The sequence below is a fragment of the Epinephelus fuscoguttatus genome, linkage group LG2 (genome assembly GCF_011397635.1).
Source record: "Epinephelus fuscoguttatus linkage group LG2, E.fuscoguttatus.final_Chr_v1".
NCBI classification, from domain to species: domain Eukaryota; kingdom Metazoa; phylum Chordata; class Actinopteri; order Perciformes; family Serranidae; genus Epinephelus; species Epinephelus fuscoguttatus.
In genome coordinates, this window is record NC_064753.1 from 45,441,836 (window position 1) to 45,454,752 (window position 12,917).

Genomic DNA, 12,917 nt, shown 5'->3' on the forward strand with positions numbered 1-12,917 from the left:
CTAATTAAAAACATTTGGTAGTTTTATCAAATAATTCCTGTAAACCCACATAGGCTTTGTCTCTATAATTTTTACCCAAGCCTCTGACAGTTCCAAGATATGCATAGAGCTCTGTGACTCAAGAAGACAATAGGATTGACTCAGTAAATTTGTCATCCATGTGCTGTTGTAATAAATGAAATCCAGCACCGTTTATGTCTGAGCTACTTACAGGAGACGATAAGAGTGAACTGCTCTCTAGAACATATTGAAAGCTTACTAATATAAAAAAAAATGCAGCCAGCTATTAGTCATCTGAACCTTTGGAAGGAAAAAAGAGCTCCTCCCTACAGCTTATTGACAGGAGATAACAGATGGAGGAAGTAACACTAGCAAGTGCAGAAAGCTCCTCTAAGTTATGAGTAATAGATAAAAAAGGTATGATTAATGGAGCTTTGGTGCAGCCGTTGATGTGATCCTCCGTCATCACCCAGCAGACATTTTAGTGCAGACAACACGAAATAGCATGACAATATTGGCCAGCGCAGTGATTTAGATCTGTGATCAGAGTCTGAGGTTTCATAACAGCATGATGCAGAAAGATGTTAAGGTCTTTGAGTCTCTGTAGGTGTCACTGCGTGCTTTCAACATTTAGACTTTGTCTTTATATTGATTTGCAAACAATAACTTAGTAATATGTTGGTTCAGCCCAAGAAAGTTGAGCATCCCCTTTATCACATCACCCAAGTTCCATACTACTGTAAGGTGTTGCAACGTATCCTCATACATGTATGTTATTTTATGAAGTAGTTTACAAAGTTTATATAGGTTAGGTTGAGGAAAGGAAAACCATGGTGACTACATTCCTTAAATAACTCAAAGTTCACTTGGTTTCACACAATCCGAAGCATCATCTCCTGGGTGAAAGTCCTGTGTTTGTTTGACCAATCCAGCACTCCAACCTGCCTCCTTACGCAGAGTTTCCCCCTTTATACTTCTTCCTTTTTTACTCCCCTTGTCAGCACATTGATCACTTGATCACAATCTTCCCAATTACATGGGTTACACATATTACTAGCTCATAACTATGTGAGTTTTGTACGAATTGTGCTTTTTGTAGTTCGGCAACATGTACATGTACGAGACAGTGCATGAGAACAGCCTGAGTTATGGCAGCTGAGCAATCCCCATCCACTGAGACAGCCTGTAAGATGTGGTTGAAAGGTTTGACAGAAGCTGAACCTTTGTAGCTTTACATATATTTCAAATAGAGTTAAAAGAAAGAATATGTGCAGTAGATTTGAAATGCAAAAATTGGACCTAGATGCAACTCTGGGGTATTATGTTTAATATGTATCATCTGTATGATCTGTATGATTATGTATCTTGCACATATCATTTTGGTGCAAGTGGAAGGAGGACATGAAAGAGCCACACATTTTCAAGCTCTTTGGTACCACATATGAAAAGGTATCTTAGATGTTTGTTTTTCTGAATCATCATCAATGACTGAAACAATGTAGTGAAACAACAATGACTCTGCAGAATGTATTCATTCATGTGGCAATATGGTAATGCTAAGCAACAGAAAAATATGCATATATTATGTGTAATACTGCTAAGCAACAGAGAAAAGTTTATGACAATATGCACCAGTGCTGTGCAATGAGCCTGTTGATAACTGCATCTGAGAGTAATGCAGCTGACTTGGTGAGAGTAATAGTAACCAGTCGTAATATAATTGCTGAAATTGATGTTGATTACATGTGAAAGCAATAAGGAATACATTCCCTTATATGGGGATATGTGCTTCTGATGCTGGTGAGCATTTTAGGGGCAGCAAGTTGATTACACTGATCATCTAAAATCTTACAATCTCAATTACAAAAATTAGCATTTGCCTCTGTACCTTTTGGTGTCCTTGTATTTGGATATTTGTGATGTATTAACTTTTGGATTCAAGTAGTTTCCCAGTGACCTGTATCATGTAAATCATACTGCACCCACAGTGTGCGGACCAAAGGCTCCAGCAGTGAAGCAATGTCGCCATCTGGTGGACAAAATCTGACATGATAAATATGCAGTATTTCTGAAATACTGTTCTTTTGAGATTCAAGTTCATCTTTACGCCTCTGAACAAATCACCACATCTTCATGAATGTGCTCTGGGTAACTCAGTTTTGTCTTGAATTGAAATTTAGTGTGATTACAGAATTTGAAGTTGTGATCCCTTCCTCTGGTTGACAAGGACTAGTCACATTACTGTAACACATACACTTAGTGGCCACTTCATTAGGCACACCTGCACAGTCAGATGAGATCCAGTGAAAGTGCTGTGTCACAAACCTCAAATTATGAACTTGGTAATGAACTTAGAATTGGATTTACACAATATGTTACCTCTAACAGGTTAGACTGTACCTAATAAGGTGGCCACTGGGTGTGTTACTCTCGAATGCTATTACTGTACGTACCTGAATAACCCTTGCCACATTCCCACATAAATATTGTCTATTCTATTTCTTCCTTTTTTATCTTGACATTTTCGCTTTAGTTAATTTTTTGAACTCAGCATGTGTTTTTAAAAATCATCACAAAGCATGTGAGCCAAAATTGTGTAAATGAACCTGCTTGTAATCGACATGTGAACATGCTTTTCTGTTTTAGCACAAGGTATAAATAATTCAAGTTTTGCAACTCTCTTAATGTTGAACTCATGTAGGAAAAGAATATACAGATAGATTTTACATGTTGTGCAAAGGTGAAACTTGACGTCAAACGTTACGCGTCTATGGACTGACAGACGAGGTCATATGAGAGCAGCAGACCGAGCCAAGGTCAGTCCCCCGTAAGAAGAATCCCTCCATCAAGATCCTAATCTCGTTAGCCTTGTTGGACCCTGTTGGGATTTACATAAGTGACGAAGAGTGCCAACAAATCATTAACAGAGACACAAACCCAATTAACTTCAACAAGTGAGACTGTTTTTTCTTGAGATATTAAGCTGTGGATTCAGACTTATTTTTAAGGCTCATCTAGAAACAGGCAAACTAACTTAGACTATCTATGCTGTGATGTGCTGCACTCATCCCTATAAATAGAAACATTAATTAAAGTTATCTACACAAGTAAACTGAATGTACAGACTGGTATGGGAATATTCTTGCATTATAATGCCATATAGCAGTGCAATTAACAAGCAATGTTGTTTTCTTTCTTGTTGTTTTTGTTTTTCCTGGCAACTTGAAGACAGAGTGGCATAACCCATGATGCCCTTCATTAAATCCTCTTAGCGACACACTGAGTAAAACCTTCTCTAAACTTGGCCATGTTGGAGCTGCTAATTTTAGATCCACCCTAAACATTGGCCTTGTGTCTGAGACCGCTGTCCTGCTTTTTGCTGCATCTTTTTTTGAAAGACTTTAATGTGCATACTAATACTTTTTTTTTATAATACTAACACATTATATAAAGAAATGCATGTTGTAAAGAATAAGTGGAAAAACCAACCTCACCAGTAGATGTGAGAAAGGTTTGCAGTTGGTTCACATGGGGATCAAACAGACCGTCACTGACCCGCCACCAAACTGGTCATGCTGAATGATGCTACAAGCAGCATGATGTTCACCACGGCGTCTCCAGACTCTTTCACGTTTGCCACACATCAGAGGTTCAAATTATCACTGTCCATTCTGTGACATGGGTGTGTTGGGGTTAATGAGACATTCTCAGGTAGGTGGGGATCTAAAAACGCACTTAAACCCCGCCTCCAGTGTCTGTGTCGCAGATAAAGCCTGGCAGAGCAGCATAATGAGATCAACAAAACGAAAAGTAACCAGGTTCTCTAAGGCTCTGGCACCAAAGAAAGTGGTCAGCTATGACCTCAAGAAGGAGCAGCAGAAAGTTTGCCAGAGTATGACTAATTTTTTTTGGCTTAAAGTCGTGCAGGTAGCTGCTACCTACCACCATCAACCTTATTCTGCATGGATATGCTGCCAGAAGAGGAGTAAGCCTACGTAATGTTTCACTCTCATTGCAAATTCCAAGATGTATATGCTGAATATAAAATGTGGGCATGAAATGCAGTTTGGCATCATGAGATACATGTTACAGACATCAGTCTGGTGGACCTGACGTTATGTGATAATCTTAGTAACCTCTAATCACCTCTCAGGGATTTTGTTGTGGATTGTGCTGTAAACACAGTACCCACTAACCAATTAGACATTAACACGAAAGGAATTCCAAACTATGCATCTGAGACCATAGATATCTTTGTGCCAGCTCATGCTGATCGGCAGGTCGAAGGTCATGTGGGCATGATAAAGCACTTAGAAATATGTGAAATGACCTCACCCACTTAACCCTGCATTAGATGGTGGGGGCACATTCTGTAATGTGATAAAATAACGTGCTGGAACAGTTACAGTTTTAAACATATGGCTAATGTTGTGAAAGTTTTGGTTAGGTTTAGACACCAAAACTACTTGTCAAGGTTTAGAAAAAGATCCTGGCTTTGGTTAGAATAAGTAAGTTTGTTACCTACAGGATGGAAGTACATCATAACATGACGTACAAACATTAGGTATGTACGTACAAAAACTTGTGGTTTCACACCTGCCCTGTTTGCCCCTAAGTGCTGTTCATTTGGGCAGGTGTGAACACAGCAATCACACTCAGGTGTGCGCCAAAACAACCGCAGACCTTCTTGAAGAGGTGGTCTCAGTCTGGTTACAAACAAACTCTGGTGCGGTTGGTTTGTGGTGAGAACGTGTTCCGACCTGGATGTGAAGCAACTGCAGTCACATGACACATTGTTTGGGTTAAACATGAGCATGTTACAGTCCTGGAGGATTATTAATGTGCACCTCCTCCTGTACTGCCTTAATATGCACATTCAGCACATCCAATGCATCAAAACATTGTTTTCTAGTTGGAGCCGCACCTCGTTTTCAAACTGTATGCTTTGACTAAAATGAACAATGACAGCAATATAGTCCACGATGAGCAGCGCTAAAATCAACCTGCGTAGTTGTCCCTCCATTGTGACATTAGAAAGTGTCACATTTATCTTGCAAGTGTACTCTTCTTCAACGTTTGCTTTACTTCCTGGATTTTTCCCGCATGGAAATTCTGACCAATCAAGAGCAGCTTTCTCACACAAGGCGTTTGATCTGGTCTGCTTGTAAATGCTGCCGTGAGAACACAAACCAACTCTAGGCCATTATACAACTCTGTGACAAAATTAGTCCCTGATTCAGACCAAAGCCAGACAACTCTAGGTCTGAAAGCACCCTGAGACAAAGCTGACTTTTGGCTTCACAGGACACAAACAGCTGTCTCCCGGGTGAACATCCTCAGTTTGTTTGACCCATCCATCACCCCCATCCAAACACTCCTTACCAATGTCACAGAGGCCGCAACACTTTTGCAGGTTTCTGGGAAAGCTGTTTAACACAACAGAACTGTAGTGCTTTACAGCGAGCAGGTCCTCTGGAGGCCTTGCTTCAGCGCACTTTCACCGTACAAACTGTAACTAAGAAATACTTTGCTTACTCTGAAATCCAATTTTGTCTCCAGTTTTACTGTCTTTAGTCAGCCAACAAAGAAAAAACACTGAGCAGTCTGTACCTGCCGTGGGCACTGTGTTCAACAATTCATCTGAAAATGTAAAAGACACTGGCGAGTAAATTGGGTTCTTTACTTTTAAAAAAAGCAATGAGTTACCACACTTCTGCTCTTTAGATAAAGCCTTGGCTGACAGGGTGTAAAATCAGCAAAAACAGCAGTACTTACAAACATAGTAGCATACACTCAGTGTGACTAGGAGCTAAGTTACTAGAAGCTTCGTAGTCACAGACGTAATATTAGTAAAATTTTGCAGCAACCAACCATCAACTATATGAAACACTGGGCACTCATGGCTAACTTCGACACACTGAAGGTATACTGAGGGCTCCTGCCTCCCTAGCCAATCCACAGAGCTAATGCAATCTAATCAAATGAGATTGATACACCAGTTCCAAATTAGCATGACTAGAGCGCCTTAGCCTCTTAGCGTCTTTTTTTTCCACACAGAAAAACAACACTAGGACTGATTAGGGACAGCAAGAGACTTGGACATCAGCCATTTGGAAGATAAAGTCATGGACGAGAAGCCAGACGTCTGTATAGGAGGTCTGAAACTAAACAAACTTACTCTTCTGGAAAAGTTAACTCTTTTAAGGAAAGTTCGACTAAGGTTAAAAAGAAGAAGTCAAACTGTTTTAACAGTAAAAAATAGATCTGCACTCGTAGTTGCTCCCAGTTGATGTTGTCAACTGTTTTTTGAGCAATAAACAAGACCATGTCTACAGGCAGAGTCAAGGGATTACCAAACAGATTATAGTTCTTCTGGAGAGGAACAAAAGTGCCAGATTTCACAGCCTTTTGTCAAAAGTTGAGTGAGTTAAAATGTAACTCATAAATGCCAACCTGAAGATAGTGCTGGAAACAAATTCAGATGATTATTTATGAAATATTTAAAAAACGGCATGGCTTACTTTGAAAGCTGCAGTATTAACATTTAGTTTTTTAACACTGGATTAAGTCTGACGTGTTGTGTGAAAGAGGTCACTCATACAGACGAACAGCCAGAGAAAGGCACCCAGCTTTCTCAGGCATCTGTTTTCAGACAATAATCTCTGACACACCTACCTGACCAGTTGTAACCGGTGGACATTCAAATCTAGCAACATGCTAGTTAAGACAGTGGAACACGTAGCAGCCTTAGAGCCAGATATGTCTCTAATGTAAAAGTTTAGTTTAGGCTTACATTCATCAGATGTGCAGAAACTAATGTTGCTCTGCAGGCTGATCTCATGCACTGTTTGTTTGTATAACTATGAAAAGTAATGCAGCAGATAATCCACGTAATCATGAAGGCTGCTATCACATGACAAATGCACTGATGAGAGTAAATAAGGAAGTGGTATAAAGAACCAAAGCTGACATACCAAGGCAGGTTGGGGTGGTGGATAGTCAAACGAACACACAACTTTCCCCCAGGAGACCAGTGTTTGTGTCCTGTGTGAAACCAAGCGCACTTTGAGTTATATTAAGGTCGTTTTAAGTGTTGTGAGGACTCTAAAACTTCACCTGAGCCTCCATCAGCAAATGGGTGAGTAGATAATGGCTGAATTTTCATTTTTGGGTGCACTATCCCTTTAAGTATGTAACATGACAACGTCTAACCATGATTCTTCTCCTAAACCTGCCCTAACCAGTAGGGGTGCTAAGTCACTGGGCACCAATAGAATGCTCCAGGGATGATGTTTTTCTGGAGGATGATGCGGAATTTAGCATCATGTATTCACTTAACATTAAAAGCTGTCTGTCTGTCATTATGGAAGGTGCACTGATTTTAATTTATTGTTACAAATTTACCTGTTTCATTATTAAGTTATTTACCATCTTAATTTGTTGTTAGTTGTGATGTATTAGTTACCTCAGAGATTATTATTTTTGTATGTGTGTACTTGAACGCCACAGTGACGAGCCAATGCAGACTTCACATATGCGCCCACGTGCTCTGTTAAAGTCTGCTGTCTCTGGACTCGTGTGCATGCTGAACAGCTGTGGAGGCTGTTTTTCTTGATTTACATTCACTAGTGCCGAAATAAAGCCGAACAGCGACTGAGAGTGGGTCATTATTTAATCTATACAACGCAGGAGTACTCACCTGATACAATGGCACTGGTCCCTCATCAAAAAGCCTTTGGGATTTTTCCATTTTATTTTGGATTATTGCCAAAAATATGCTCTGTGGCAAACAAATGTTCATGATACTTACTTACTTATTTTTGTTCAACAAGATAGTCTTCATAAATAAATACCACAGTCATGATCACTGAGGCCTAAATGCAATCACCAGAGGTAAAAAGCTAACGTTAGGTTATAAACCAACTACACTATGGTTGCATGACCTAAAGTCACCACCATAACAAGACTGTAGAGACAGTTCGGTGTGATGACGTTCTGTAGTCTCATTTAGACACTGCCCTTTTTAAAGCATATAGCAAGAAACATTTACGTTAGAATGTTAAATCCAACTGTTAATGTGATTCACATGCTGCCAAATTAGGCTTGCCTAGTCTTACATATGCATTGCCTTCCATTACTAACTTAATATTAATTGCTGATGTAATGCTTTTTTATCAGCAGTGTCAATATGCTGTATGCCACACTACTGGAACGCACCTTTAATTTATATGTTGGAATTTTGCATGTTGAATTTGGCCTAGACCCACATTTAGACTGAAACCTAATTAACTCCAAGAGGAAACCCCACCAACCTAATACCGTAGTAATCCTGGGGCCACACTAATCGCTTGTGACATAGGCAAACTGGAGCTTTGGGATTCCACAGGCTTATAAAAAAGAGCTAAGAGTATGAGGTGTCTATTTCAAGTGTGGCCACTCCATCGTGGAGTACATACCCAAAGCTTTCAGGACTATGGACTGTTGAATAACAAGCCAGCCATGGGGCAGACACAGCAAACGGAGAACACTGAGCAAATTGATGTCAAAGCAATTCAGGAAATGTACAAAAAGTTTGTCATGGAGTGCCCGAGTGGACTACTTTTCCTGCACGAGTTCAAGCGCTTCTTCGGTGTGGACCCATCAGGGGAAGCGTCGGATTATGCGGAGAACATGTTCCGAGCTTTTGACAGAAATGGGGTGAGAGAGTAAAAGCTGTTACAGCCTGGCATAGTCTACGTACATCTTTACCCAAATGTGAAAATGTGACCAAATGTGTTCTCATTCTACCTGCCTTTCAGGACAATACGATTGATTTCCTTGAGTTTGTGGCAGCACTGAATCTTGTTTTCCGGGGAGACCTGGAGCATAAACTGCGGTGGTCATTCAAGGTGTATGACAAAGACAGCAATGGCTATGTGGACAGGGATGAACTACGGTCGATAATTGATGTAAGTCTACCTGTAAGTCTACCTGTAAGTCAACCACAATGAAATGTCTCATGGGTTTTGGATGCAACTTCAATTCTGAGCTTGAAAAAGGGGTTTTCTCTTTTAGAGAATGGCATTAACTTTCAAGTCCACACTTAAGCAACAGCTCGTAGCAGCTCAGCCTATCTTAAGGCTTTAAACATCTTCACCTAGCATACTATGTTTTCTCCTACTGCTCAGCTCTGCAGAACAGACTGTGGACGTGTCATGTCTCTACCCTCTTGGTCTCCCGTGTTCACTGTCACTTAACTTTTGGCACCTAACAGTACTTTTTAGCTGAATTAATTACTTAGAGTTTGAATTAAAAGAAAAAACTTAATAGGCCTTGTTCGCAGCAGACATTTTGATTGTCTTAGCAGAGAAAGAACATGTCACTAATAACACCGACAATGGTTCTGTCAAGTGTCCCCTTAAGCCAACGTGAACAGTGCCAGGACCCTGAAACTGAAGCAGCCATCATTCATTTGATTACATACACCTGTTCTTTTGACATATTAATCTGATTTAATCAAATGAACATATCTAATTGATGCAGTTGGATTTGGCCTCGAGTAAATGCATCTTCATCTGTTTTATTCTCACCTCTGCTCATATACACTATACCTAGGGAGTTCTCAAACTACAGCAGATTAAGACAGAAAAAAGAAGGAGCATTATTCCTCAAGAAAAAATATATGCACTTAATCTATGGACCAGTCTTATCCTTTTTAGGCATACAGTGATTATAGGTACACAAAGCATTAATATATTCTGTTTTAACGGACATCGTACATCAGACATAATACGCAACCTTTAAGTGACCATGCCAGTGTTAGAATTTTCTTGTTGAGTTGGTGACATCATTTTAATATCAATCTGATAGCTGGTTAGACGTGTAATAGTTTATGTGCGAACATGCAATCTGGTGGAGCAGCCAGTTATCTAAACCGTGATGTCCGTGTGTTCAAGAACCGAAATATTCACTCTGTTTCTCTGCTGGATTCCAATATCTAAAGCTGGATATTATAATATGCCCACATGGAAAGGAGGATGTACATTCATTTCCCCCATACCAGTTTTTAAATGTGTTTGAATCTCTACCGTTTCTTGAATTAGTTACTCTTTATTTAAAGCAAAACATAAGACTGTCAATGCTGTCTTTGAAATCATATTGACAGTTAAATCAAGCAAGATAAACCTTGCTCAAAATGGTTAAATATTATCCAGATTTAAAGGCATCAACTGCTGTATAAAGCCAAAGGGAACATAATGCTGCAGTAAATATGCCAAATTATCCAGTTACATCACTGCTCTAAACAAATTTCATGCATCATCACTGAGTGCAGCAGCTTATGCTCTAAAGGTCTTTGATACGGTAACATTTCCTGCTATTGACATGAAATATATCATTTCCTTTTCTTTTGTTCCATCCAGAGCATCTATCGGATAAAAAAAGGCTCAAAGACAGATGCACATGATGCACAGCTCACGGTCGATGAAGCTGTGGATCGACTATTACAGGCCGTCGACAGTGATGGAGATGGTGAGCGTTCAGTCACATTTACCGTGCAGTGAAAGCACTTTTACAGTGACGACAGACGTGAAGTGATACTTTGTTGTATCAACAGAGAATCCTGATGAATAAAGCTTTGACTGTTTGTCTACAGGTCATATTAACCTGGAGGAGTTCATTAGGGGCGCACAGCAGGACCCCTGGGTGCTCAACATGTTGAAGCTGGACATGAACCCTGCTGGATGGGTGCTGGAGCAGAGGAGAAGGAGCGCACACTTCTGAAGTGTCAGAGCACAAAGGCCTTTCCCACGTGGACAAAGAGACAACACTCATGGCTAAAATGCAGGATATGAATTACATATAGAAAAATATATTTAACACACATTCTACAGCTAAAATTAGGATTCATTTCAACTTTCAGCATATGCAGTTTCATATTCATAGATGGTGAAGGTTCACAGCTGGCCATCATCTGGCTTTTAATAAAGGAACAATAGCACTTTAAGTCAATGTGAGACTGTAACCAACAGTATAAACATACAGAGACGTTCTTATTTCTTTGCATACATTATTTTTTTTCTTTCCACAATTTCACTATATTAATGGTTTGTCTTATATTATCTTTAAATACTACTAAAGCTACATTTTTGTATAATTTGAAGCAGGTGCATATACACAGTATATTGCTGCTAACTCAGCCTTCTTGTTAAAAAGTGTAAATATGTAAATAGTGAGTAATGATAATGTCTGCTTTTCTATTGTTTCTACTTTACTGTTGTTAAACGAAGGTTTTAAAACTTATGAATCAACTCCAATAAAAAAACATGAAGTCATTGTCGTGTCCTGCTTTCTCCAGCTGTACAAACTTTTCTTTTCAAACTTTTTCTTTTCCCAAAGGAGACAGATCTGTAATTCATGCTCAACATTTTCTTAAAAGTGTTTTACAACCTATTCACTTCTAGCCTCCTGAGACCTGGAGGAAAATGGTTTATTATTATTATTATTATTATTATTATTATTATTATTATTATGGGTTTTTTTTAAAGATTTTTTTTGGGCATTTTTAAGCCTTTAATCGATAGGCCAGATGAGCGTGAAGGGGGGAGAGAGAGAGGGAGTGACATGCAGCACAGGGCCACAGGTTGGAGTCGCCTTGTACATGGGGCACCTGCTCTACCACTAAGCCACCGACGCCTGAAAAATGGTTTATTATTATCATCAGTAGTAGTAGTAGTAGTAGAATCATTAGTATCATTATTATTACAAATTTTAAATTATTGGGATGAAAGAAACATATCACTTTTTTTATAACATGTCTCTGTAGTGGACACTGGGTCAGTCTTTAACACAAAAAGTACATTACAGGAAAGTGCATTAATATTATGTGTTTAAAATGTAATATTACAGGTACCCTGCATGCTTTTAACTAGTTGAACATAGTGTGTATGTGTGCATGTACATGTGTGTGTCTTTATATGAGAGAAATTATTTATGTCAGACTCTTCCCCACTTCTCCAGAGTATGGAATCTGGTTGAAAATAATAAAATACATTGGTTAAAAGGTGCATTTTGTAAGGCTTAAAATCAACATACACTTCTAAAATCTAAATATAACATAGATAAGACTCTCATAAATAAAAACAGCATCCTTATGAAGAACAGAAACAATACATCTTCATAAATCACATGACTTACATCCCTTACTGCCATAAAGCAGAAGACAGAAGCATAATGGATGCATATTACATCACTAGAAAGTCCAGGATATGCTTTCCACAGTATTTGAGACTCATACACTGCATGTCAAGTGTTTGAAATGAAGGTTTCAGTTTCAGGACAACCATCAATTGCTGGCTTCTCAGAACACTAGAACCACATGAGGTACAGAGAACATCTTCTGTGCCACCGTCAACCTGCACTCAGTCAGTGGCACGGCCCCTTCCTCCCTGTCGGTCAGGCCCATAAACCCCTGGGATTTAGCCACTTAGTTATTTTAGCTTTACAGGTTTAGCGGAGTGTCATTTTAGTTATCCTGCAGATTAGTAACGCTTACTGACCGCTTACTGAGGCAAACTGTGGTCCCATCATGAAGACACATCTGAATTAAAACTGAAGATGAAATGCTTACATATCATCAAGTACATATCCGGTGCTTTGTGGCATGATTTTGTTTGAATCAGTACAAAGAAATCCATGCAAGTGTTGCAGTCTTCTTACATTTTAAGCAATAAAACTAAATTGTATATAAATGTAAAATCTAGGATACAGTCCCAGTGAGTGATCAGATAGCCCCCCCCCCCCTTTTTTGTTTTACAGAATACATTTTGACACATCACAGTAAAACTAATGGCTTTAGCAGCATCCCCTTACGCACACATAAACAAACAAACAAGCTAAGAAGTTAAGTTGAAGTACTTAGTAAAGCATCTGACAAAACA

At 39.2% G+C, this 12,917-nt stretch overlaps 1 protein-coding gene across 1 annotated transcript; it reads left to right on the forward strand.

Moving 5' to 3' along the window:
* Positions 1–8,499: 8,499 nt before the first annotated feature.
* On the forward strand, positions 8,500–10,761 carry LOC125879960 (guanylyl cyclase-activating protein 2-like). Its single transcript, XM_049562154.1, has 4 exons — positions 8,500–8,697; positions 8,799–8,948; positions 10,401–10,509; positions 10,634–10,761. Exons 1-4 carry the CDS (start codon positions 8,500–8,502, stop codon positions 10,759–10,761), a joined length of 585 nt encoding a protein of 194 aa, XP_049418111.1.
* The last annotated feature ends 2,156 nt before the right edge of the window (positions 10,762–12,917 follow it).

What these genes read in the sequence shown, in the direction of transcription:
- LOC125879960 (XM_049562154.1), top strand. Translation starts at nt 8,500, where the DNA reads ATGGGGCAGACACAGCAAACGGAGAACACTGAGCAAATTGATGTCAAA. An exon ending in GAGCTTTTGACAGAAATGGG is followed by an intron (nt 8,698 to 8,798) that starts GTGAGAGAGTAA and finishes CCTGCCTTTCAG; the next exon opens with GACAATACGATTGATTTCCT. An exon ending in AACTACGGTCGATAATTGAT is followed by an intron (nt 8,949 to 10,400) that starts GTAAGTCTACCT and finishes TGTTCCATCCAG; the next exon opens with AGCATCTATCGGATAAAAAA.